The sequence below is a fragment of the Emys orbicularis genome, chromosome 4 (genome assembly GCF_028017835.1).
Source record: "Emys orbicularis isolate rEmyOrb1 chromosome 4, rEmyOrb1.hap1, whole genome shotgun sequence".
NCBI lineage: Eukaryota > Metazoa > Chordata > Testudines > Emydidae > Emys > Emys orbicularis.
In genome coordinates, this window is record NC_088686.1 from 20,791,953 (window position 1) to 20,818,818 (window position 26,866).

Here is a 26,866-nt window from a genome sequence, read left to right on the forward strand (position 1 = left end):
TTTAAAAGTGGCAAAGCTGTGACTGGCAGCTGCTCAATGCTTAAGGAGTATTGAACATATACAGACCAGAACTTAGTTTGAGGAAACGCAGCATCCCTTGTGTTGAAATAGTGACCTGCACTGACCTCAGTTTGTGGCTTAAGGGTTATAACTCCTGCTGTCCAACCTGCGGTTATTAGGTTTCCATTATACATTTCAGCTCAAATCAATATATAGAATCAAATGATTTTTTATTTCCTCCAATTTCTAATTCATGAATTTTTTACCTTTAAAGGCTTCCAAGTTTCTCAAGCTCCTTCCAAGATGGGTTTGACCAGGAGAGCAGCAAGACAATGATAGGCTCTGAAAGTGCTATCACAGCACAAACACTTTGTCAGCCTAGGATCTCATCTACACAAGAGTGTAAGCACAGCTATATTGGATCAGACCAATGGTCCATCTAGCCCAGTATTCAATCTTCTGACAGTGACCACTACCACATCCTTCAGAAGGAATGAACAGAACAAAGCAATTTCAAATGATCCATTCCCATCGTCCAGTCCCAGCTCTGGGCAGTTGGAAGCTTAGGGACACCCAGAGCATGGGTTTGTGTCCCTGACCACTTTGGCTAATAGCCACTGAGCCCTAAACTCCATTAACTTATCAAATTCTTTTTTAAAAATCCAGTTATACGCTTTGCCTGCCCAATATCCCATGGCAATGAGTTCCACAGGTTGACTGGGCATTGTGTAAAGAAGTACTTCCTCATGTTTGTTTTAAACATGCTGTCTACTAACTTCATCAGGTGATTCCTAGTTCTTTTGTTATGTGAAAGGGTAAATAACATTTCCCCATTCACTTTCTTCATACCATTCATGATTTTATAGACCTCTATCATATCCCACCCCCCTAGTCTTCTTTCTTTCCAAACTGAACAGTCTCAGTCTTTTTAATCTCTCCTCATATGGAAGCTGTTCCATATCCCTAATCATTTTCGTTGCCCTCCTCTGCACTTTTTCCAATTCTAATATATCTTTTTTGAGATGGGACAACCAGAACAACACGCCATATATATATATATATATATATATATATATATATATATATATATATATATATATATATATATATATATATATATATATATATATATATATATATATATATATATATATATATATATATATATATATATATATTTTAAAGAGGTCCTATCCGTGGCTCAAGATATCCCTGACTGTAATGGTCCTCACCTGGGGTTTGGCTGGGAAGCATGGCCTAGTGGTCAAGGCCGCAACCCATAACTGGCAGGGGGGTTGTCGGTAGCAGAGCCCGGGCCCTCCCACTCCATCAGGCTCTGACGCAGGATCCTTTAGACTACCAGTGGTCTGGCAACAGAGGCTGATGAAGGCTGTCCTCCCTGTGCCACTTCCTATCTCCTCCCTGGTCAGCTTAGTCCAAGGCTTTCCCCTGTTGGGTGAGTCCACATCAAGAAAATAAGAGGAGATTACCAATGTGGGGAAGACGGGGATACATCCCCCTGATTGTTCTGGGGTGGGTCCTCCTTTCCCTCATGGAGGGCTCCTTTGGGGCAGTTGTGTTTGAGACGTCAGCCTTCCCTCTGCTCTGCGCTGCTGAAACTGTGGGCTGCAGGTCTGCTCTCTTCCAGGTCTGCCCCCAAATGAGCTGTTTCCCTGTCTTCTAATTCCTCCAACAGAAGGAGCATTTGCTGCATGTGTGGTGGGGCGGGACTGGCTGGGCCCAAAATAATCACTTAACCACTTGTTGCCCAGTGTGGGATTTGTACACCCCATCACACTGACATAGGTGAAAATAATAAATTTAATAGCAACTTAGTCCCTCAACAGCCCCTAAAATACACAAAACTCCCATCCCCCCGGCAGATCTAAGACTAGTACAGTTCCTCCTCCTCTTAGACTTACAGCAATATCTCATGAACTTAAACAAGTTTTCATGAAGGCAAACTCTGGAATCCCAAATTCACATATACAGCCAACATTGTTAACTTAGCAGCCTGTAAGGGATGGAAGAAACAAGGGAGGAGTAGAAGGATGCTAGAGAATACATCATTCTGCTATCATACTTCAAAAATGCATATATACCTGAGTTCTATAACAGGAGCAAACAACATACTGAGGAGTGCTGGTAGCCCTGGAATAGGAGGCATCAGAGATGTTTCTCTTAACAACATTGTAGATCCTATTACAAAAAAGAACAAAAATTGATAATTAACAGAAAGCCTTGACAGCACAACGAACCTCTAAGCAGCTGGTAGATAGAATTTCAGTGTCAGATATAATTTAGTTCTATGGCTATTCATATGGACAATGCTAAGTAGTTAAAGAAAAGGAAGTGAGAAAAATAAGGAACACAAATATATATTTAGAATTACCAGTTGCATTTACTGATACAGAAGCAGCAACCAACATTTTCTGAAATGGATCCTCAGGAGTATTATTGACAATTACAGAGTTTATACTCTCCTTTTCTATCCAGACACATCTAGGAAAAAATGACAAAAGATATTAACTGGCAATAAGAAAGAAAAGTCAGTAGAAATGTGTATCTAAAAATCCTTTTAAAATTATGAATCAGCCATAAGTGTGCAAAGTCAATCAAACTCACTCTAGTTAGTGAGTCAAGTTTTGAATGAATCCAGGCTCCCAGCCTTGTATTCTAGATATTAAATACAATTTCTCTGGACATTGGAACTGCGTCAAACTCTCCCATTCGTCTCAGAACTTTTAACATTATGTATATTTCTTTTTTTACTTCTACAGAACGAAATAGTATTTAAGCATAATGGGGAATTAATAAAAAAATTTTAAGATGTGAAAGTGTGTATTCCAGTAACTCTTATATCTACCAATACAATGACCTATGGTTTGCCTGCCATTCACGACAAAAGCTTTATCATACCTGAATTTGGAAATCTGGGTCATGCTGTGACACTTCAGCTCATAAGGATTGAAGGGGCCATGAAGCGTTGCCTTTGAAACAAGACAGTTCAAGTGAGTTTCAGTTTTTAGATGAAAATAAAAATAATATATTATTTTAATACTTTATTGGGCATATACTAATATCCAACGTTTTCAAACCTGGGTGCCTAAAGTTAAGTTCCTAAATTTATATCTAGGCACCTAAATAAAAATTACACTTTTCACAGGAGCTGAGCAATCACTGTTTCTCAATAACTTCAATAGGAGCTGGAAATCCATACCACCTCTGAAAATCAGGCCATTTGTATTTAAGTGTCTAGGCTCCCAATCTTGTAGACACTACGCACATGCTTAACTTTTTGCATGAAAGTAGTCCCATTGAGTTCTATGGGGCCACTCATTTGTGTGAATTAAGCATGTATGTGGGTGTTTGGAAGACTGAACTATAAATCAGGAGCCTAACTTCAGACACCAGATTTGAAATATAAATATATATATAAAATACAGATGAGGGTTAACTCAAAATCAGAGTACAGTACATGACACACTTTTACATAATGATCAATACTCACGGTTTAGTTATGGCTTTGCTTTCCTATGAGATGCAACTAAATTAACAGTTTTGAGTTTGCCTGGGCCATCTACTGTATCACCAATAGCACTTAGTGTGCTGCAGTAACTTTGCATCACCAGATCTATATTAGTCTACTTAGTAGGAAACCAAGGGCAGTACCTATTTGCCATATGTATTTACATTCAAGTTATAAGAAATAAATGCACAGAACCACAGCATTTGCTTTTGGATGCACATGCGCCCATGCTCTCTCGACTGGAGAATGTCTAGTAGTGTCCACGGGCCTGCGTCTGCATAGAATAGCACCTCGTGCCTCCAAACAAGGGCATGTAAGGAGGTGCAGACCCGCCGCTCCTCAGTTCCTTCTCACTATAAAGCAGAGCCTCCACAGCTCAGGGGAAGGAGGGCGGGAGGTAGAGCACCCATTAGAACAAGAACAAGACTTCTTGAAAAACTCAAGTTATTGTAAGGTAAGTAACCTCTCCTTCAAGTATGTATCCCTGCTGGTGCTCCTCCGTAGGAAATTCCCAAGCAGTAACTCAATGAAGAGGTGGGTGCTGAGGAGGTAAGTCCAAGATGGCTTGGAGGTCTGAGTCATCAAAGTAGTATAATCTTTGGAAGAAAATTTAATGCTTGACAAAGGTATTAATGGAAGATCATATTGCAATCCTACAAATTTCTGTTATGGGAACATCCTTCAATAGAGCTCTAGATGTGGACTGAGCTCTAGTGGAATGTGCCAACATCATGAGGGTACTGCATCCCAGCTGATTCACAGCAGGTTAAGACGCAACCAGAAACGCACTCAGACCGCCTTTGAGTGGAAATAGGTTGATCCTTCATCCTCTCTGCAAATGATTCAAATCGCTTAGGAGAGGCCTGTAAGGTCTTAGTCCTGTCAAGGTAGACGGCGAGGGCCCTTCTGAAGTCTCGTGTATGTAGGCTGGTCTTCTCCTTGGAGGTATGAAGTTTTGGGTAGAACACTGGCAGGCAAATCTCTTGATTTATGTGGTATTCCCATGAGACCTTTGGGAGGAAGCAAGGATAGGGATGCAGTGGAACTGGTGGTATATGGGGGTCAGCCACAACAGCACCAAGCTCTCCCATTCATCTAGCTGAAGTGAAGGCTATGAGGAACGGAGTCTTGAGGGAGAGATGGACGAGAGAAAAAGTAGCCATTATTTCAAAGCTCAGAGCACTGAGAACCAAACTGAGGTCCCATTGGAGGGCCTGGTTCTGTATGGTGGGAGGAAAACAAGATATATAAGCCCTTGAGGACTCTAGTTATACTAGGGTGAGCAAAGACTGAGAAGCCTTTGATGGCTGTTATAGCAGCCAGATGTACTCTGAATTTATTGATTGACCTTTTGTCTAAATCCAACAGATAGTCCACGATTTTGGAGAGTGGAACCTCTGAGGCTTGGGGAGAGCGAAGGGAGCATCAAGAGTGGAAGTGTTTCCACTTCTGAAGGCAAGTTTTGTGAGTACAAGGTTTCCTGCTAGATAAGAGAACTGACTGGACCTCATCCAAACAGGTTAGTTCTGTGACGGGTTCGATCACAGAAACCCCCTTGGGAGCTGCCACCCAATGTGCCAAGACTACCCCTATTTCTGTTTTCCCTGCCAGCTCAGGACTCCAACACCCTGTCTTGCTGAGCCAGACACTCCAGTCTGCTCTAACAAAGACTCAGGGTCTGAATCACTTGTCCCAAAGCTGCAAGTTTACCTAAAAACAGCTCACAGGAGTGTGCTTGTCTTTAGCACTCAGATGCCCAACTCCCAATGGGGTCTAAACCCAGATAAATCTGTTTTACCCTGCATAAAGCTTATGCAGGGCAAACTCATAAATTGTTCGCCCTCTATAACACTGATAGAGAGATATGCACAGCTGTTTGCTCCCCCAGGTATTAATACATACTCTGAGTAAATTACTAAATAAAAAGTGATTTTATTAAATACAGACAGTAGGATTTAAGTGGTTCAAAGTAGTAACAGACAGAACAAAGTAAGTCACAAGCAAAATAAAATAAAATGCGCAAATCTATGCCTAATCAAACTGAATACAGATAATCTCACCCTCAGAGATGCTTCAGTAAGTTTTTCTCAGACTGGACACCTTCCAGGCCTGGGCACAATTCTTTCCCCTGGTACAGCTCTTGTTCCAGCTTAGGTGTTAGCTAGGGGATTCTCCATGATGGCTCCTCTCCCTCTCTGTTCTCTTCCACCCCTTTATATATCTTTTGCATAAGGCGGGAACCCTTTGTCCCTCTGGGTTTCCACCCCCTCCCCTCACTGGAAAAGCACCAGGTTAAAGATGGATTCCAGTTCAGGTGACATGATCACATGTCACTGCAAGACTTCATTACTCACTTGCCAGCACACACATATACAGGGAGACTCACAGGTAAGCAGCCATCTGCAGACAATGGGAGTCATCAAGATTCCAAACCATCATTAATGGCCCACACTTTACATAATTACAATAGGCCCTCAGAGTTACATTTTATATTTCTAGTTTTAGATACAAGAGTGGTACATTTCTACAAATAGGATGATCACACTCAGTAGATTATGAGCTCTGTAATGATACCTTACAAGAGACCTTTTGCACAAAGCATATCCCATTTGCATTATAGTCACTTATTATCAATTTTTTTATAAAACTATCCCAGTACATTATATTCACTTATTACCATGTTTTTATAAAACCATGTAGACTGCACAACATCACAAGTTCCATGCTCAATAATCATCTAGAAACCACGCTCAAAGATGAGGGGTTGGGAGGGGGCAGGGTCCCCAAGTTCTGCGACAGGAGAGCCTTCCTAAGAGGAAGTTGAAGAGGTGTTGCCATAGAGAGGTGAAGCTGGTGCTATTACCACACTTATCTTGGTCAGGATGGCACTACGAGGATAACCCTTGCTCTTTCCTAATGTAGTTTAAATGAAGTCTTGAGAATCAGAGGTAGAAGTGGGTAAGCAATACAGCAGAATATGTGGCTTCGGTGTTCTGACGGCACCACCCAATAGCGTTGCAGCCATATTCTCCGTTGGAGCACAAAAAGACAGCATTTCACATTGTTTGGGGTGGCAATGAGGTCTGCTTCTGGGGATCCCCAAGCCTGGCAGATGTCGTGGGGGACAGTTGTTGAACTTCCACTCATGGTCCCGAAGGAAGCTTTTGCTCAGGGAGTCTGCAATAGTCTTCTGTTGGTCTGGAAGACAGATAGTGGGGATTTCTATTTGACAACCTTAGTGACTCTGTGGATTAGGTACTCCTGGGGGAATTCTGCACCAAAAATTTAAAAATTCTGCACACTATTTTAAAATTCTGCAAAATTCTGCATATTTTATTTGTCAAAATAACACAATATAAATCACTCCACTTTCAATTATTTGGTAATTTATTTCAAAATACCTGCCAACAAGTATGTCAACAATACACACAACAACAAAAAAGCTTCCCCTGGGAGTAGAGCTAAAGAAACCCCTATGACAGTTGGCGGGTGCTGGAGGGGGTTGTGCGGGGCCCCCACTGCCCAGACACCTGCACTCCCCTCCCGCCCAGAGACCAGCCATGGGGTACCCCCCGAGTCTAGACACCCATGACTAGGGTGACCAGATGTCCCGTTTTTATAGGGACAGTCCTGTTTTTGGGGACCTTTTCTTATATAGGCGTCTATTACCCCCTACCCCATCACATTTTTTCCACAGTTGCTATCTGATCACCCTACCCATGATACCCTTCCCCCCAGAGCCCAACCACCCACACCCTTATCCCCCCCAGTGCCCAGCCATGGGCACCCATTTCTCCCCCAGGGCCCAGCCACCCACACCCCTCTTCCTGCAAAACCCAGCCATGGGCACTCCCAAAGCCCAGACACCCAAACCCTCCTCCCCCTCAGGAGCCCAGACACCCAAACACCCCCTTTTCCCCAGAGCCCAACTGCGAGCCACCCCCAGAGCCCAGATGCCCACACACCCCTTCCCTCCCAGAGCCTACACACCTGCATCCCCAAAGCCTTTACTGCCCCCCAGCTTCTTTACTGTCCTGCAAGGGGATGAGGTGTGGCCTTGCCCTTCCTCACCCTTTGCCAGAGCTAGGTTCACTGCACCCTCTCCCATCCCCAGGAGAACGAGGATCAAGCCCGGCAGCCAAAGCATGCAGCCTCTATGCCCGCTGGGCTGGGTGCTCCATTCACTGTGACCTAGGCTTTGCAGAGTCCAGTGGCCCCAAGTGGCGGCCAGAAGCTCTGCAGCCCCAATTCTGCGGGAGAAACACGGAATTCTGCGTTATCCAGTGGCGCAGAATTCCCCCAGGAGTAAAAGGACTGCTTTGCCCTGACAGTAGATACAATACACAGCTGCCCTGTTGTCTAGCATTACCCTGATGGAGTAGCCCTGTATGGTGTAAAAGAAGTGTTGGCAAGCATAACAATCTTCTCAGCTCCAGAATGTTGACGAAGTGTGTGACCTCTTGTACAGACCACTTACCCTGGGCTGTGGCCCTTTGGGTGAGTCCCCTCATCTTAGAAGAGAAGCATCTGTTGTGAGGAACTTTGAGGGTGCGGGATAAGAGAATGGGATTCCTAAGCAGACCTTCAATGGGTCCTTCCACCACCTAAGAGAGTCCTGAACTTCGAGGTACTGTAATGCATCTGGAGAGATGGTTTATTAGGAGTATACACCAACCTTAGCCACATCTAAAGACATCTGAGGAGCAGTCTTACATGAGGCATGATGAATGTAGAGGCTAATGTGGCTCACAAGTTGTGGGTAGGATCTTGCAGGTGTCTGTGGGCTGTAATGTACTGTCAAATTAGACAGGACAGAGTGGAGAATCTCTCTTTGGGGACATAGGCTCTGGTGGTTAGGGAGTCCAGAGTGGCTCTGATGGCTAGAGCCCTGGAGGTTGCAGATTGGACCTGTAAGATGATTAACCTCTGAGAAGCCAATTGTCCGGGTAAGGGAATACTGCTATACCCCACTGACAGATGGGCTGTACTGCTGTGAGAAGCTTTTCTCTGGGCCATAGAGAGCCCAAAAGGAAGAACTTGGTACTGGTAGTGTTCTGAGCCTAATTTGAAGCATAGAAAACATCTGTGGGATGGGTGGATAGCTACATGAAAATAGGCATCCTGGAGGTTGGGGTCAACAAAACAGTCTCCTGGATCTAGGGATGGGATTATAGTGGCTAGCATCACCATCCTGAAGCGCTGGGAAATGATGTAGGTGTTCAGGTTTCTTAGGTCAAGGATTGGTCTCCATCTTCCACCCCCTTTGGGAATTAGGTAACAGCTGGAATAGGACCCTCTTCCAACAAACTCTGGGGGAAATGGCTCAATCTCCTCCAAGAGTAGAAAAAATTGACCCTCTTTGTTTCAATAAATCTTTGTGAGAGGAGTCCCTGAAGAGGGACAGGGAAGAGAGGTTGGAGGGGGGAATAGTGTGGAAGTGGATGGAGTATCCCAAGCTGATCGCCTCCACAAATCCATCTGCCTGAGGTAATTTGTGCCCAGGCAGGTAGGAAGTAGGATAGCCAATCTCCAAAGGGGGGTTGGATGTGATCATTCAGCACAGGATTCAGTAAGGTAGCTTGCTTGAGGCCCTCGACCAAGATGTCAAAACTGTTTCATAGAGGAGATGTTTCTGTAGAAGGGGGTGGTCCCCTTTTCTGAGGTCTCTGTAGAAGGGGGTGGTCCCCTTTTCTGAGGTCTTGATCTCTTCCCCTGAAAGTCTCAAAATCTGGGAAAGCCTATTGAGCGTTGTACTGGAACGGCCTAGGCTGTTGTGATATTTGAGACCTACTAAACTGTCTCTTCGTTGTAGGAATGTAAACTCCCAGTGACTGTAAGGTAGCTCTCGAGTCCTTCAGAGTGTGGAGGGAGGACTCCGTTTCAGAGCTGAAAAGCCTGGGCCCTTCAAAGAGAAGGTCTTCAACCATAATCTGCACTTCTCTTGGGAGACTGGAGCCAAGATGCTCTCCACATAACCATGACCATGGTTAGGGATGTAGAAGCTGTATCTGGAGTATCTAGAGCAGCTTGGAGGGAGGTTCTGGCTATCAACTGATTCTCTGAAATGAGGGCCTGAAATTGTTCTCTGCCATCATATGGCAGATGTTCAATAAAATGAGTGAACTTGGAATATAAATTGAAATCATATTTTGCCAACGTATTTGTCGCACAAAGTTGGAGAGCTGCCAAGGAGTAGCTTTTCCTACCCAGGAGGTCTAAACATTTGAACTCCTTATTAGGAGAGAGTCTGGACTGGGCCTGTCTATTCCTTTTGTTAGCCACGTCCACCCCTAGGTAGTTGGGGTGGGGTGAGAAAAGAAACTCTCCATTCCCTTGGCTGGAATACAAAACTTTTTAAATTTCCCACTGTGACGGTGCTGCCCGTAGGAGCCAGCTGAAGTCACTCAATTAGGGTGAACTGCAAACAGAACGGGGCAGACAAACCCCAAAAGCTGGTGGATATTCCAATACCTAGATTTACCAAGCCAGCACTAAACAGCTTCTATAGTACCTCACTGGTTACTTAGAAGTTCAAACAATGCAGTTCCCTTAAAGTACCCAGCCTCAGGCCTTCATCCAGACACACAGGTCAGATATGATGATGATTACTGAAAATCATATCTCATCATATAAAAGAAAAGGTTCTTCCAATCCCAAAGGATCAGCCACATACCCAGGTCTAATTATAACGTAGATCTTACCCAAAATACACGCTTATAGCCAATTCTTAACAACTAAGCTAAAATTTATTAAAAAAGAAAAGAGAGAGAGAGTGTGTTGGTTAAAAGATCAATATACATACAGACTTGAATTCAACTCATGAGGTTCAGATACATAGCAGAGATGAGCTTGTAGTTGCCAAAAGTCCTTTTAGATATAGTCCATAGGTTATAATCCAATGTCCATATTCAGGGTGGCTCCAGTCAATGACTGGGGATCTCAATCCTTGTGGCTTAAGGTTTCCCCCTCTTGAAACCCAAAGCAGATCTGAGATGAAGTAGGATCATGTCCCAGGGCTCTTATACATTTCCAGCTGCCTTTCTGCCTGAGAAAACAATAGGCCTAACTCTCCTTCTTCCAAACATCCTGGCAATTAGCACAGGGTAATTTATCCATTAAACAGTTCAGATACAGGTTACCTCAACCTTCAAAGAGACATATAGACAATAATACTATTTCACTCAAATATCATCATAAATGTTAATATTCCTTTTTTGATCTTTGAATTAAAACTATAGCAATAGACAAGACTTGTTTGCTTACATCACAAGACCTGAGCAAACATCTATCCTTGAGATCTCTAACAATGCAGACTTGCATTTCAAAGCTCTATTAATTTACATATCTTCCTAACCAGTCTTTAAAGTTCAGCCATGTCAGGTCAGTCTGTGAGTTAATTAACTCTTTCTGGCCCTGTCATCTTTCAATGAGATATTATATTACACTCATAACGTCACACCCACTTCCAGGTGGGCTGGATAATGGCAGGTGTTTGCCAGACTGTGAGCCGGTGATAACAATCACATTTATTGGAAGGATATATTTCCCTGAGAGATGATATTTTAAAATGTCCACCAAGGAGTGTTGAGACTTCTGGACCATCTCTAATGGGATCTGGAGAAACTCCACCATGCATTTCATAGGGTCTTGCAAGACCCAAAAGTGGTCAGTGTAAGAAGCTGGTAGGTGCATTACTGTCTCATCTGGGAATGAAGAGGACTTGGCTGATAGGGGCGAGTTTTCTGTATCTGGGGATCCTGCTTCTCTGCGATGTCCCCCAGTGCTGAGAGGGCATAAGGTACTGAAGGCAATCCTGTGGCACTATAGGTTGTTCACTAGGTGCCTGTGAATGATGCCATACTGGCATGTATTAGGCTCTCTTTCTGGTTGAAACCCTATAAAATTGTTCACTGAGGGGAATCCAGGGGGGAATAAAAGAAGGGTCCCCAGAGACAATCATATCCCCTAGCTCTAGGATGTCTGGTGGGGTCTGAAAAAGCTTCAGAATACTGGCTCACAGGGTGTGGTGGTAAGATGCTGAAAAAGAGCCCTATCTTGAGACCTCTGGGCTGTACGGGGAGCCTCAGACATAAGTGTGAGTACTGAAGGCTGGAGGTCTTATCAGGTTCAATCCATCTGAGCAATATTGGAAAAGTGGCCCTGGTACAGGACTGTAGCAGGGGAGACTCTGCTACATCCAGTATAAACAGGTCCTCCAGGGAAAGAAATCTGGAGGGAGCTGGAAGGCTCTGGTATCCAGAAGACTGAACTGATGCTAGGACCTAGTACTGCCGAAACAGTGGCTGCAGTACTGGTCAGGCTTGAAGAGGAGCTTCTCTACCTCAAAGCCCTGGTGTAAGGGAGATGATGGCGCCAGGGCGTGCACAGGAGGTCCATGCATATCTCAGTGCCTTGACATGTCGGTCGGTACCGAGGTAAACTGTTCCCTGTGTTGTCTCTTAGACTTGTCCACACACTGCTTCTTGTGCAGCACCAGTGGCTTGGTACCATGCTCAGACGATACCGCAGCTGTAGTCTTTGAGGGATGTGAGGTCTCCTTACGAGTGGGATTTATGGGGTAACCTATCCCTCCTCTCAGGTTCTCTGGAAGGAGAAAGGGTTCTTCTTCTTAGAAGTCCTAGTCTCTGAAGGTACTGCTGCCAACAGAGCAGCCTGGGATGTTGAGGCTGACACACAACAGGGAAGCAGAACCCACTGGGACTAGTAAACACGTCATTAGGAGCTTCAGTCTTGCCTCTCTGTCTTTCTCAGACGTGCCTTTAAATCCCATACAGACCTTACACTTAGATAGGACATAGGTATCTCCAAGGCAGGAGAGACCGTTTGAATGCCCGCCACTATGGGGAAAAGACCTGTGGCAGGTCTGGCAGGGCGCAATTCCCAGAGTCTTCAGCATAACCCAGAGTGGTAGCGGACTAAAGGAGAGACAGGGAGAGGGTAATCCCCCTTCTAAACACAAGTGTATAAAATTAAAGAAATAAAATAACTAAGAAAATGGGGAAAAAAAGAAAATGAATAAACAGTATACAAGAAAAGTGGGAAGCCGAGAATCAACAGACACACATTCGTTATGTCTTGAGCCACAGGTGGTTGAGATGGAACTGAGTGGAATGGGTCCACGCCTCCTTATATGCCCTCGTTTGGGGACAGGCAGTGCTGCTCTGTGCAGGTGCAGGCCTGCGAACACTGCTTTGCATTCTCCAGTTGAGAGTGCATGGGCGCACACCCATCCTATGGCAGAGCACCCATAAGGGCATATACTCAAAAAAGAATTAATGGTTAATTTTGGATTCGCCAGAATGATTAACTCTGGAGTCTCTTTGGTTAACACAGAAGAGCCAGGAGATGCACACAATTTTAAAAGTAAATTTAAAAGCATCTGTAGTGCCTGACTCTCACAGCCTTACTATTCTGCACAGAAACCTGGTGTAAATTTTGAATTCCTTTGTCATGTATTTTTAAGAATTAAAAACTGATATAAACGGAGGGGGGATGAGGGAAGTACTTATTTCCATTAAAAATAAAATGTTGAGGATAAAATTGCTTTTCACATGCTGTACCACAAGCTGAAGTCACTCAATACCAAAGAAGTCTTAAGATCTCAAAAACTGTTAATTCAGACAATATTTAATCCTGGTCTCTTATTGGTTCACAAATCTATCTCCAAGAACCCTACAAATTTATGTTATCTTTATTCATTGCTGAATCTGAAGTTAATATTGTTTTAAGGCAGAAAATCAAATCCTGTTGGAAAAATCGCTTTCAATCTTGGGCATACACCTAAAACACCAGATCATGTTTTTATAGCTTCATATAGAAATGAAACCATTTCTGAAGTTACCTTACAATTTGGTGTACCAAATTTATTGGCAGAAAAATGATTTAACAACATTTCAATAAGGCATTTTTCTTCCTGTTTTTTTTTTTTTAGAGTTACAGATGCATTCTCCTCATTTTCTACTTGTTTTGAATAGAATTCTTTGAGTTCATTGCTTTGCTAAATAAAAAATAGAAAAGAGTTAGAACAAATTGTGAAATGTTCAAACTTTTCAAAATTAAAAGAAACAGTTCATGCCAAAAATATGTACTTGTATTTGTGTGGACAAACACAAGTTTGAATTCAAAAACAATGATTTGCCTTAACACCTTCCACTGAATCATAAAGCACTTAGCAGTACTTAATACAAGACATTCATCTAATTGAAGCATTACACCCTTCACTGGAAGACATGGGTTTGGAAGAGTCTCAAAAACAGTTAGTTCAGCCCCCTTCCCCCCCACACACACTATGATTACTTTAGTATATGTAAAGCATCTCAAGGACCAATTATATTAACCACAGTCTTACATACACGTGCACGTTTTATAATATATACTCTCATTAAAGTACTAACCAGAGTCAACCCTGCTTAGCTTACATACCTGTCAATTTCTCAGCCCAATGTATCAGGCCATAAGAGGAGATGAAATAAATTAGCATAAGAAATTTAACAGGCATGGCAAAACACTGCTTTTTATTTAATGCATACTTTTGATTCATAGGATTCTTCTGCTAGCTCAGCATAGCCCTCTTCAATGAGCATATCTCGAATGTTCACTTCTTTAATTCCGGAGTAACGGTAAACATCCACATGCAGAACACTGTGCACAACTGAATACACCTTCACTCTAAGACCACAGCCATTTACTAATGAAGCAAATCTTTGGCTAGCACCATAGCTCCACTGTTCTCCACATACAAGAGATTTCGCAGAGGGGCGCATCTTGCATAGCTTGAATTCTAAAGCCTAAAACAACATATTAAAGAAAGCACAATGAACTCCAGAAGTGACAGACACATTTTGATTTTCTTACCAAAACAATTCAGGTCAGTAACAATCAAAATGATAAACCATCACATGCAGAACACTTCCTCCATTAACAATATTAAATTCATTATTTTACATAGAGAACTCCTAAGATTGCCATAAAACGACTGGTACAAATCCCATTATACTGACACGTACATCTACACCAATGGCACCAAAATCGGGGGGGCCACGGCCCCACACTTTTTAACCCGGGTGTAGTCTGGGGGGACGGGGCCAGCGTTGCCCCCCCCAAACTGCAAGCCTCGGGCAGGCGTGGAGCTGTGCTGCCAGGGCCTGTGCTTCATGGTGGGGGAGCCGATCACCGTTAATAATCAAATATAAACATTGTTCACACAATAACCCTTGAGGACTACACATGACCCCAAACCACAAGCTAGGCACCACTGTTCTACAGTTACATGAAACAAGATTACTTATTAAATAGGTCTTCTCTTGGTGGAAAACACTTAGGCTTCCAAAAATACTTTATGTATGACTAGTGACACAGGCTTTCACATACATCAGATTACCAAAATATGGTAGCCAGTCATGGATCTTTATTATTTGGGAAAGTTTTGTTGAGGTTTAAAAGAATCTCAAGCTTGTTGGCCTATAATATTAATACATTCATTAAAAAGAAGCAAACACCATTTAGCATTACCTGAAAAGGGAGCTCTCGAAGGTAGTTTGGAATTTCCTTTAAAAGATTTAAAAACACTCTTGATCTATTGCCATAATCGACAAAGAAAACCTTGACAACAAAGAAAGGAATGAAAATATAAAATCAGTGGAGATTCCAAAGCACTAAAGAAAGTGCAAAGTTTAGCAGATATAAGGTAGCAAGCACACAATGGACCTATTGCAGTATATAAAATTACTTTAATAGTTACACATCAGCTACGCAGAGACAGCCTGTTCAGGCGCACAATACACTACATAACCAACTGAAAGACAAATATTTATAACAACTACAGTCTTGAATAATGGGTTCCTGGAGGCAGAATGTGTCAGAAACAACAGGTCAATTTTGTCTTGCCTATTGCTCCAGCTTTTCCTAGGTTACACATCCATCAATCAAAAAACAACTGCTAACTAGAGACAGCATTAGGCAAACTTTTCTCCAAGGCAACAGTTCTTGGTTCATACTAATTATGGGCTAAGGGCTGGTGGTTTAGATTGAAATTTGCATAATCTTACCTCACATCAGCAGTGGATGAAGTCAACTACTTGTGGTCTCTGGATTGGCAGATAGTTACTGCACAGATTGGCATGTAGGGGAGGGTGACAGCCAGGGATTACACTCCCCCCTCCCCTGCCATCCAAAGCAAAAAAAAATGTCAGTGGAACAGACAGGCCTGTCTGAGCTATCTGATCAGCTGCTTTGCTGTCCACTTGCTGACAGGGATGGCAAAAAGATTCCAAAGATTTGGAGATTTACTGGACTTCTGTAAGGCATGTACGTACAGAATTAGATCAGATTTCATCAACTGATTATGCAATTAGAAGTGGTGCCCACATGAAGCTATTAAAATCATACTCGTACATACCTTAAAACTGTCAGGTGATCCTTGCCAAGAATAGAACAGCAAAGTCAAGAAAGGGTTGTTAGCTTTCCATGAAATTGCGTCTGCATTTGAGGGGCACCACATCTATGATGAGAGCTGAAGGCCTTAGAGCAAAGCCCAGCCAGCCTGTGCCTGAGGCTACACCTACATCTGGGGTAGTCAACAGGTGGACCGTGGGCCAAATCCAGATTGCCAGATGCTTTCTAATGGACCCCAAAATGTTATTTAATTATCATCATTACTGGGTTTTTAAAATTATTTCTCTGGAGTCTGGATATTGACTATGCCTTGACCAAGAAATTTGGACTACCCCAACTTACCTGCAGGCCTGATTCAGACCTCAAACAAACTTTACCAAAAGTAGGAGTGGTTAGCTGTAGCTGGGCACCTAGCTTCAAGGGAGCCAGTGGTGAGGGGTCACTGCTACAATGCAATCAAGGCTCTTGGAAGGGGAACCTTTGGCACCACAGAGAGGTAGCACGTAACTGTTCTGAGGGCTTGTCTTCACTACCGGGGTAAGTCGATCTAAGTTACGCTACTCCAGCTACATGAATAATGTAGCTGGAGTTGACGTAGCTTAGGTCGACTTACCACGGTGTCTTCACTGAGCTGCATTAATGGGAGACGCTCTCTGGTCGACTTACCTTACCCTTCTCAGGGAGCTGGAGTACTGGAGCGCACTCTATCGATTTAGTGGGTCTTCACTAGACCTGCCAAATGGACACCCGCTGCATCAATTGCAGCAGCAGCGATCTCCCCGGTAGTGAAGACAAGTCCTCAGAAGCCAATTCATAGAATCACAGAATATCAGGGTTGGAAGAGACCTCAGGAGATCATCTAGTCCAACCCCCTGATCAAAGCAGGGCCAATCCCCAACTAAATCCCCAAATGGCCCCCTCAAGGATTGAACTCACAACCCTGGGTTTAGCAGGGCCAATGCTCAAACCACTGAACTATCCCTCCCCAGTGTGTAGATAAGGACTACACACTGGCCAAACTATTACATACAGTTGAGAACACGTGATTCCATCAAGTTGCGATTTTTGATCACTCTGATGAACACATTTACCTTCTCAGTCGTTACGTGCTGACACTGATTCATCAAGTTGACTTACAATTTTGTTATTTGAAGTATTCTTCCAAACTATAGATCTTGTAGTTGGAGCCTGTTTTCAGTTTTTCATTTGCTACCTTCTACTTCAGCACACATTACTACATGACCCACTTTTCTCTCCTATCAAAATTTTCCTTCAATGTCACAAAGTGACAATTTCCCTGTTGTGTTCTTACCTATCATTCATTTGTTCCTGGGGCACTTTGGCTAACGTTTGCTTCTATACATTTGCTTTCTTTATAAAGATGTTTGTAATTGTCACAAAAGTATTTCATTAAAAATATGAAGCTACAAGATTGTTAATCCAATTAGTTCTTACCATTCAATATAACATAACATATTACTATACCTCAGCAGAATCTCCAGAAACATACAAGATCTGGGCTCTATAGTATCTTTTGTTTTCAAACTCAGTAAACTGTGCCAGACAAACTAAGTCAGGATATGGACGCACTGGTAGAGGCATCAGGTCCAGGTGGTTAATCTCAGCAGTAAGCCTTTTGAGAGCAGTCATATTTTTTTCATCTATTCGGTAACCCCAGAAGTGTCCAACTTCCACCACCTAAAAACACCAGGATACAACTTGCTAAAATATTTTGAATTTAAGTCATCTTTTTGTATTAAAATCTGATTTCATATGATTTTTATTCTTACAATGCTTGAAAACATTTTTTTTTTTTAGTGTTACACAGCATACCAGGAAAAATACATTAAAGCATTCCTAATCTTGAAAAGCATTTATAGTAGTAGTTTTCAAACTACTGCTGTTGAGATCATGTTGATCCCCAGTCTGAGTCCTACTGGCAGGCTACCCAACATTCTTTTCCCTGTCTTCTTGCCCAGTTGGGACCTGCCTCTTGCTCTCCAGCTTTGCAGACAAAGGAGAGTTAATGGACTACAGTGCACATTCCCTGCACTGTTCCCTGTAGCCAGACACCAACAAGTTGGGGAGCCAGAGCTGAGCCCAGGTTCCAGCCAAAGAACAGGCAAAGCCAGAACAGTAGAGCTAGGAGTAGAGGTACTTGGAGAACAGCACAGAATCCAACACCTGGGGAGGAGAGAAGATGAGCCACTGAAGCCAGGTACAAGCTCATCACTTGCCCATGACACATGGAGAAAGGCCATTCTGAGCTGGCCTCCTGGAGAGTACAGCCAAACATCCCTCTTTGAAAATTATCATTCAAAAATAATGACAGATTTTTATCTCAATGAATATTTTTCCAACTCTGAGCCACAGCTATGTGGTTTGTGTGGGGAGGAGGGGGGTAAGGAGATGGAGAATAAAGGGATTTCAAGGCAACAGAATACATGAACGTAGCTATGGAATTTAGGTGTTGCTGCTGCAGAATTTGGTCCCTCTGTACTGTGGCGTATACAGGTCCCTTCTCACCTCCAAGGATCTTCACAACTTAAGCCCCACCTATTTATCTGCTGATATATGTTATCTGTCTTCCCTTACACATCATTAAGGATGCCTGCCAGCCTCCGCTGCACCTTCCCAATTTGTTCCATGCCACTCCTTAGGGTAGGCAATAGCCTTCCTGAAGCAGTATGCAGAGCCACTACTTTGTCCTTAAAATCTTCTCTCAAGACTCACTTCTACTACAACACCTATAGGAAATTGCCAGCTGATAAACAGATGTAGATGGCAAGTATGGACTATTGATAATTGTTTGTTTGGTCTATACAAACCGTGTAATTGTTCCCCTCATTCTCATCTCCTCTCCTCCTTTCCAACATTTATGACTACTTTGGAGTGTCTTGTCTTAGATTATAAACAATTTGGGGCAGGGACCATCTTACCCTGTACAGCACCTAGCACAACTGGTCCCTCTATCCTCAATAGGATCGCAAGCTGTTAACAATTACACAAATAAATAATAATACTGCTCAACTGGCTCAACCTGTGATGCTTCCTGGTAAAAAGAACATCCAAATATTAACAGCAATGTATATTTTATTTTGCAGCTACTAGGTAATTTAAATCCTAACGTTAGCAATAACCAAAGTGAAGTTACTTATTGTGTACTGTAACTGGAGTTCTTTGAGATGTTTTGTCCATATGCACATTCCATGGATTGTGCACGAGCCTCATGTGGTAGAGATCGGAGTCGTTTTGGCCAGCAGTAGCTGGGAGGCGCACATGCTCTCCAGTTGTCATGCCCCACTGAGAAGGCATATATAGGCAAGGTGCGACCACTGCCATTTGGTTCCTTCTCAGTGCAAATCTCCTTAGAGGACTCCAAGGTAGAGGTATGTGCATATGGACAATACTTCTTGAAGAACTCTAGGTGCTATACCTGGTAAGTAACTTCCCTTCTCCTTCAAGTGATTGTCCACATGTCCATTCCACTGTTGGTGACTTCCTAGCAGTTATGATGTAAAGAAGGTGGGAGCTCAGCATAATTTAACAAAATAGTGATAGGACAGCTTTATCAAATGCAGCATCAAATCTAGAGACTTCCATTTAAGCATAATGCTGAGTGAACATGTGGACTGATGCCCAAGTAGCTGCCTTAATGTCTGATACTAGTAAATTTCTGAGTGAGGCTCTTGATGCCACTTGCACTCAAGTGGAGTGTGTCCTAATTGTGGTGGATGGGTGTGACGGGGTGTACCAAGTCCTTTGAGGCCCCTTGCTGGAGGCCTTGTAGTCCTACCACACCCCAGAAAAGAAGCAGTGAAGATGGGTCCTCCAGGCCTGCCTAGAATGGCTGCCTCCTTGAAAAGGTAGAGTGTGATGAGAATATTTTCCTTGCATCAGCCAATTGTCCAAGTAGAGGTATATACTCATGTTGCATTTTCTCGAGTAAGCTGCCACTACTGATAGCACCTTGGCGAACACTCTCAGCACTTTGGAAAGCCAAATGGTAGCATTTGGTATTGGCAGCAGTCCTGCTCTACTATAAACCTCAGGTAATTCCTGTGGGGCAGAACAATGAAGATGTGGAAGTATGCGTCCTTAAGGTCAGGAGATGCAAACCAGTCTCCTGACTCTAGAGTCCAAGTTATCGACAGTAAGGTGACCGTCCAGAACTTCAATTAGTGAATTAAGGTGATGCGGTCTCACAGGTCTAAAATGGGTTACTATCCTACTTTTTAATTTGGGATTAGGAATTGGCTGCTGTAGCATCCCTTCCCTTTGTAAGGTGCAAGGACCTCCTCTATCAATCCAAGAGAGAGAAGCGTGAGGACCTCTTCATGTAATACAGCCTCATGACAAAAGTCCCCAAAAAGGGACAGGGAAGAGGGGTTGGGAATATCCACTGCAGAAATCTGGACAGAACAGCCCTGTGTAATCGTATCCATGACCCACTGGTTGGTGATGATAAAGGGACCAAGTGTACCTGAAGTGAGCTAAGTGATTCCTAAAAGGGAGACAGTTGATTTCCAAAATCAGTGGGGACAGAACACATCTCTTGACCATTCCATCAAAATGAATGCTTCTGGGACCGGGAAGATTGGGAGGTTTGAAGTGGAGCAGTAGGCTGCCTCCTCTTATGGAAATGCTGTTGTTTTCTGGCCAGTTCTTAAGACCTCTGGTGGCAGAACTATGGCTGGGTCAGTCTCTGCAAAGAATATTGCTGTTTTGCCTCACTGGTTTTAGATCTGAACAATTGCAGATTTTCCACCATGGGCTGTACTTTTCTGGGCAATCCCAATTTCTGAAGCTAGAAGGCCCAGTGCATAACAATCACCATTGCTATTGATCTGGCAGTCATATCTACCACTTCCAATGCCACTTGGATACCAGTCCTGGATAAAAGTTGGCCCTCACTAACCAGCGACGTAAATTCCTCACAAGCATCATTGAGAAGATTGTCCGCAAAGGCCAGCAATTTCTCGTGTATACAAAACTCATATATGCCCAGTATGGCTTGATAACTGGCTACCTGGAACTATAGGAGTAAGCTTTTCAGCCAAACAAATATAGTGTCTTCGATTCTGCCTTTCGGTGCAGACGTAAACTGTCTTGGCTTTTCATTTGCTGCCATGACCACAAGGAATGATGGGTTAGGGTGCGTGTAAGAGAATTCTGCTCCCTTAGAAGGCATCTGGTGGTGGTTGTTTTTTTAATCTGCTCGGCGAGATGTAGGTAGTGCCAAAGCTGGTGTTTGCCACTAGGTCCTAATCAGATCTATGATGGCCTAATTAATGGAAGGGCAATCTTCCCTCCTGAGGAGGCTTGGAGTACATCCACCAATTTATGGGTCTGTTCTTGGACCTCCTCAATACGAATTTGGAAAACATCAGCCATCCTTTTTAACAATTCCTAGAAACCCTTACAGTCATCCATTTATGAGGTCATGGGTGGTACTAAGATGTCATCTGAGGATGAGTAGGAAAGGGTTACTGGTGCAGGAGGATCAACTTCCGGCACCTGTTCCATTACCTCCTCCACCTGTGGCTGCGCTGGAACCAGGCGGGGTGGTCTGAACATGCAGTGCCATAGAAGTAGTCATCTTATGATGGTGTATGGCTGCTCTCAGGGACCAGGGTTGCTCTGAGCTGACCAGCAACTCCAGTAAGGCTGCATAGGCCACAGTGGGTACACACCCAGTGGCCAAGTTGTAGAAAACCAAGCGGCTGGGTTCTGTAGGTCCCAATATCTTTCTCACAAGGAGTCTCTGGATCCTCAATAGGATGTCAAGTGCTGAGGTGAGAGCCGAAACAAGTAAGCATGCTATTAGAGGGATTTCTTCATTCCCCAATTCAGAATCTGAGACCGAGAAAAACACATAGCCCAGACTCAAAGGTGGTACTGTGGCCCTTGTTGTGTTAGGGGTCAATGGTGTTCTGCTACTAGGTGGAACTGGGGCTGACTGAAGTAATGAGGTGGACAGCAGAGGGAACTGTGGTTCTGCAAGTCCATCGGTACCAAATATTTAAACAGTGCTCCATGGGGCAGTGTAGTCAGCTGTGTCAGAACCAGCTTTTGTTGAGGTGATATAGTAATCACCACTACAGTGACAGTACACTGTCCTGAGATGCCCAGTTCTGGTATCGGAAGTGTCAGTGCTGGGGGCTGATCCTGGTGCCATATTCTTCCCCAAATGGAAGATTTCTTACCCGATAATTGCATTTCTGCTAGCAGCATTTCCCACAATTCTGTTACGTATGGGCTATTCCCCTCCTGTCTAGTTTCCAGAAGCAGTTCAAAGCTGTAGCACAACCTGTGCTAGCCACACCCCGTTCTCTAGCCAGCTGCCAGAGAACTTATTCCAAGGCTGTGTAAAAACTTGTAGAAAATAATTAGTAACAATAATTCCAATGCCAACCAAGTAACTATGTACAGTAAGTCCTTGCTTATACAGTAAATATCCAAACAAATGTTGACCCTCAGGGGGAGAACTGACCAGGGTCAGACTAACTGTGGGAGTTGTTGATAGCAGAAAGGAAATTATTGGGTAAACAATTTTGTTACATATGGGAAAGAGAGAGCAGTGGACAGGAGTAGGGACAGATAAGAGAACAAACAAAGAAAACGGGGGGGAAATGCCCTTTTTCAGGATTGCTCAAACATCAAGGTTATTACGGGACCACTGCCTGCAGCACCCTCTTGCTGAAGGAGGGCACTGAGGAAAACCAAGTCCACTCTATAGGGTGTGATAAAGGTGTTAGCCTATATCCATGTCGCAGCTCTGCAGATCTCTGTGGTGGAAGCACACACTCTTTTGGCCCACGAGGCTGCCATGGATCTTGGGTAATGGGCCTTGATTCCTTTTGGAACGGACACTGGATGCCTTGTATGCCTTAAGAATACACAGCCTGATCCATCTGATGAGGGATAGCTTGGATATCGAAGGCCCTGATACCTCAGGTGAAAAGAAACGAACAGAGTCTGATCTCCTTGTGGATTCTGTATGCTTGATATAAATCTTTACTGCTCCTCTGACACTCAAGCTGTGCCATAGCTTCTCAATCAGTAGCTGTGGCTTTGGACAGAATGAAGGGAGGACAATCTCCTGCAAGGCATGGCAAGGAAGATTTACTGTAGGCAAGAACGTTTGTGAAGTTCTTAGCAGCACCTGGTCATCATGGAACATGCAGTAAGATCCTGCTTAGATTCTCCCAGTTCTGAAACTCATTTGGTGGACGTGACGACAACTAGAAAACAGGTTCTGGCAGAAAGATAAAATGGTGATATAGATGCCAGTGATTTGAAGGGATGGGTGGTTAGGGCATTCAGCACCAATGTTAGGTCCCACTTTAGGAAGCTTGGGTTGATCGCTGCTCTGGCCAGTCTAACTGCCCTAAGGAACCCATATCTGAGGTTCTTGGCCAGGGAGCCCAAAGGGCCTGCAAAACAGTACACTACTGAGGGCCGACACCTGGAGTGCTTGGCTGTAGTGCCTTATCCACTCCTTCCTGGAGGAAGTTCAGAATAACTGGAAACCCAGGATCTCTTGTATTTACTCTATGCTCTTGACACCAAAACACTGAATTTGGTCCAGATGGAGAAACAGGCATTTAGAGTGGAAGTGCTCCTAAAAGAGAGCAGAGTCCCTATCACTTTGGAAGACAGGCCAAGCATGGCTAACACTTCCCTTCCAACAGCCAGGCTGCCAGATGAAGATGGCCTGGGTCCTAATGGAGAAATGGTCCTTAGTAAAGGATGTATGCCCTCACCAGTATCTGCAATGGTGGTTCAGCTTTAGTTGTATCAGGCTGGAAAGCCAGGATCTTCTTGGCAGGCGCAGAGTTAGCATTAGCACCTTCGCTGGTTCTTGTCTTATCTTTTGGATCACTTTCCCTATGTCATCCAGGAAGGGATAACAGGTGAATACCCTGGGATCTGATTCTGGCTATTATCAGCTCCAGCATCTTTGTAAATACTCTTGAGGCTGAGGAGAGACCAAATGGCAGAGTTTGGTACTTGTAATGATCCATACCATAAGCCAATTTCAGGAGCCTACAGTGGCAGGGGCGCACTGGAAAGTGAAGGTATGCATCTGCTAAATCGACTGAGGTTAGGAAGTCCCCTTATTACAGGGAAGTCACCCTCTGGAACTTTGTTTTCTTCATACATTTGTTGAGTCTTTTCAGATCGAGGATGGCCCTGACTCTACCAGTGCACTTCTGAACAATGAAGATGATGGAGTCAAACCCTGAGAAGCATTATTCTGGGGAACTCTATTGTTCACATTTCCAGGAGATATGAGATCTCATTCTGGACAAGCTTGCACCTGGTGAGGGTGCTGGTGACAGGAGACTAAATGAAGGGATGGGGTGAAACCCTTAGCTCAAGGAGTATCCATGGTGCACTCTCTCTCTCTCGTCTACGGTAGAAGCAAACCATCCCTCTGAAAAGTGGGAAATTCTGCCTCCCAAGCTCAGATCTGGGCAGAGGCACAGTCACTCATCATCATAAGGAGCCCTTGAAGGTTGTGGGAGTACCTCAAGTTTTTCTGTACACTCCACTCCAAGGTTTTGCCTTAGTATGTCTGTTACCTTTCCTCTGGAACCTCTGTGAGAAAGAAAGATGAAAGGAGCAATTCTGTCTGATTGTGGATTTGGATTTCCTTCTTACAGCACGAAGTGGAGAGCAGAAGGACTGTTTAGGTTTGGCAGCATTTTCAGCCACTATCTTGTCCAATTTTTCTCCAAAGAGAAGAGGTCCTGTGAATTTAGAGAAGCACAGAACTTGTTTAGAGTATCTACATTCCACAGGCTGTTAAATACCCAGTCCAGGTGGTGGAGAGAACAAAGAAGGCTGCTCACTACTGCCTGAAAATGAAAAAAAAATTAGAAAGGAAAGGCGAGGAGCAAAGAGAACCACCATGGACAGGTGTCACAAAGGCAGAAGTTCTGGCAGCAGGCCAGAAAAAGGGGCATGGCTAGGTCAGGCTGTGCTACAGCTTTGAACTGCCTCCAGAAACTGCCGATAGAAGGGGAATAGCCCATATGTAGCAGAAGAGTGAGACACTGAAGTGCAGAAGTGCTGGGATGTGGCACTGAAGCAGCTCAGTGCCGAGTTTCAGCAAGAGCTTTTTCTGAGCTGCGAAATCCCCGTGGGGAGGTTTTCCTCTTAGGGGAATCCCTGATGGGTGACCTACCTCTGGGGCTTATAACCCCATGCAGTCTGAGGGGGACGTCACTGTTGTAGTTGGGAGCAAATGTTCAAGTTGGAGCTCTCAAAGTCACAAGCCCGTATTGACACTCTTGGATTCAGAAGGCTCACATACAGGGTGTACTTGACAGCTCAGCTCGGAAGCTGGTCTCGTTCATTTGGTCATTAGGAAGACATGAAGTCAGGTCTCCCTGCCCTTCCTAGTTCTGGAGCTGAAAGACTTACAATTCACATGTTTACTGGGAATGTGCATCTCTCCCAGACAACAGAGGCACTTAGAGTCTCCATCTGAAACTGGAATAGCTCTCTCACGAGGGGCAGCATTTAAATCTAGGTGAGCTGAACAACGCCATAGCAAATAACTAATAAAAGTTGAAACAGGCAAACAAACTAACTAATAACTAACAACACTCTATTTGTAGCTCGGTAGCTAAGGCTATCAAGAAGGCTGCCAGTGTCTTGGATTGTTGGGGCTCCATCTCTAAGCTATGAGGTGATGCGAGGAGCTTAATGGTAGCGGGCCGGCCTGCCCTTATATGCCATCACAGCACAGGATGATGACTGGAGAGCACACGCATGCCCTACGGGCACTGATGGCCAAAAAAACACACTGGTCTCTAACATGAGGTGCATGTGCACCATCAGTAGAATGGGCATATGGACAATTACACAAAGGAAGATTTCAGGTTATGTAAAAATTGATTGAAGAGTTATATCTAGTTAAAATGTATTTGCTTTTTTTAATTTCACTTCCACTTACTGTTTGTTTCCACTAGCTCCCAAAACGTGCTAGTGGCTGTACAAACACACAAGGCACAGCCCATGCCTTACAACAGGGGTAGGCAACCTATGGCACGTGTGCCGAAGGCGGCACGCGAGCTGATTTTCAGTAGCACTCACACTGCCCGGGTCCTGGCCACCAGTCCGGGGGGCTCTGCATTTTAATTTAATTTTAAAATGAAGCTTCTTAAACATTTTAAAAACCTTATTTACTTTACATACAATAGTTTAGTTATATATTATAGACTTATAGAAAGAGACCTTAAATTAGAGTGAATAAATGAAGACTCGGCACACCACTTCTGAAAGGTTGCCGACCCCTGCCTTACAATATCGAGACTATTATTTACATACAAATGTTTTAAATTTGAGAGAAGTTGCTTATTTCCCCAAATGATCCTATTCCATGAAAAAAAGTTTCAAACCCCTCCTCCACTATTTCCAGTTTTTAGCTGTGTTTGTATAGAGGGATCTTTAAAAGATTTATTAGGTACGGTCAGCATTTTAGTGACAGAACTTTCCTACCTCTGTGACACAGATGGACAAGGGAAGGCTTGCAATTGTCTGTGACTGTTCTAGCGCACCGAACGAGGTTTGCATAGGCTCTACGATCTGCTTCTGAAAGTCCACATTTACTCTAAAAAACATAATCAAATACAAATATAATCCTTTGAGCACTATGTTCTGGGATTTATCTGAAGTGAGAATTTGAAGTTCTGTTTAATAAAAATGAACCCGAGTCACTTTCTATCTGGGTCTAAAACAAAGTTGAGGCACTTATACCTAGAAAGAAAGATATGGGCCCTAAAATGCATATATTACAGTATGGTCTGTGCTTAAAATAAATAAAGGTAGAATGGGGGAGGGCTATGAAAATCCAACAGACCATTGAGAAATTATGTTTTATGTGCCTGCTGTGGCATAACGATACATGCA

The 26,866-nt window shown here is 43.7% G+C and overlaps 1 protein-coding gene across 1 annotated transcript in view; it reads right to left on the reverse strand.

The window, feature by feature from the left end:
• Positions 1 to 26,866, reverse strand: part of TDRD9 (tudor domain containing 9) — a 176,838-nt gene that overhangs the window by 7,525 nt on the left and 142,447 nt on the right. Inside the window, exons 25-32 of the mRNA XM_065403724.1 lie at positions 26,456 to 26,567; positions 17,429 to 17,641; positions 15,062 to 15,151; positions 14,080 to 14,337; positions 13,392 to 13,547; positions 2,920 to 2,990; positions 2,393 to 2,502; positions 2,103 to 2,199 (exon numbers count right to left, since the gene is read on the reverse strand). Coding sequence (XP_065259796.1) covers positions 2,103 to 2,199; positions 2,393 to 2,502; positions 2,920 to 2,990; positions 13,392 to 13,547; positions 14,080 to 14,337; positions 15,062 to 15,151; positions 17,429 to 17,641; positions 26,456 to 26,567 — 1,107 coding nt within the window. The remainder of the gene's footprint in view (positions 1 to 2,102; positions 2,200 to 2,392; positions 2,503 to 2,919; positions 2,991 to 13,391; positions 13,548 to 14,079; positions 14,338 to 15,061; positions 15,152 to 17,428; positions 17,642 to 26,455; positions 26,568 to 26,866) is intronic.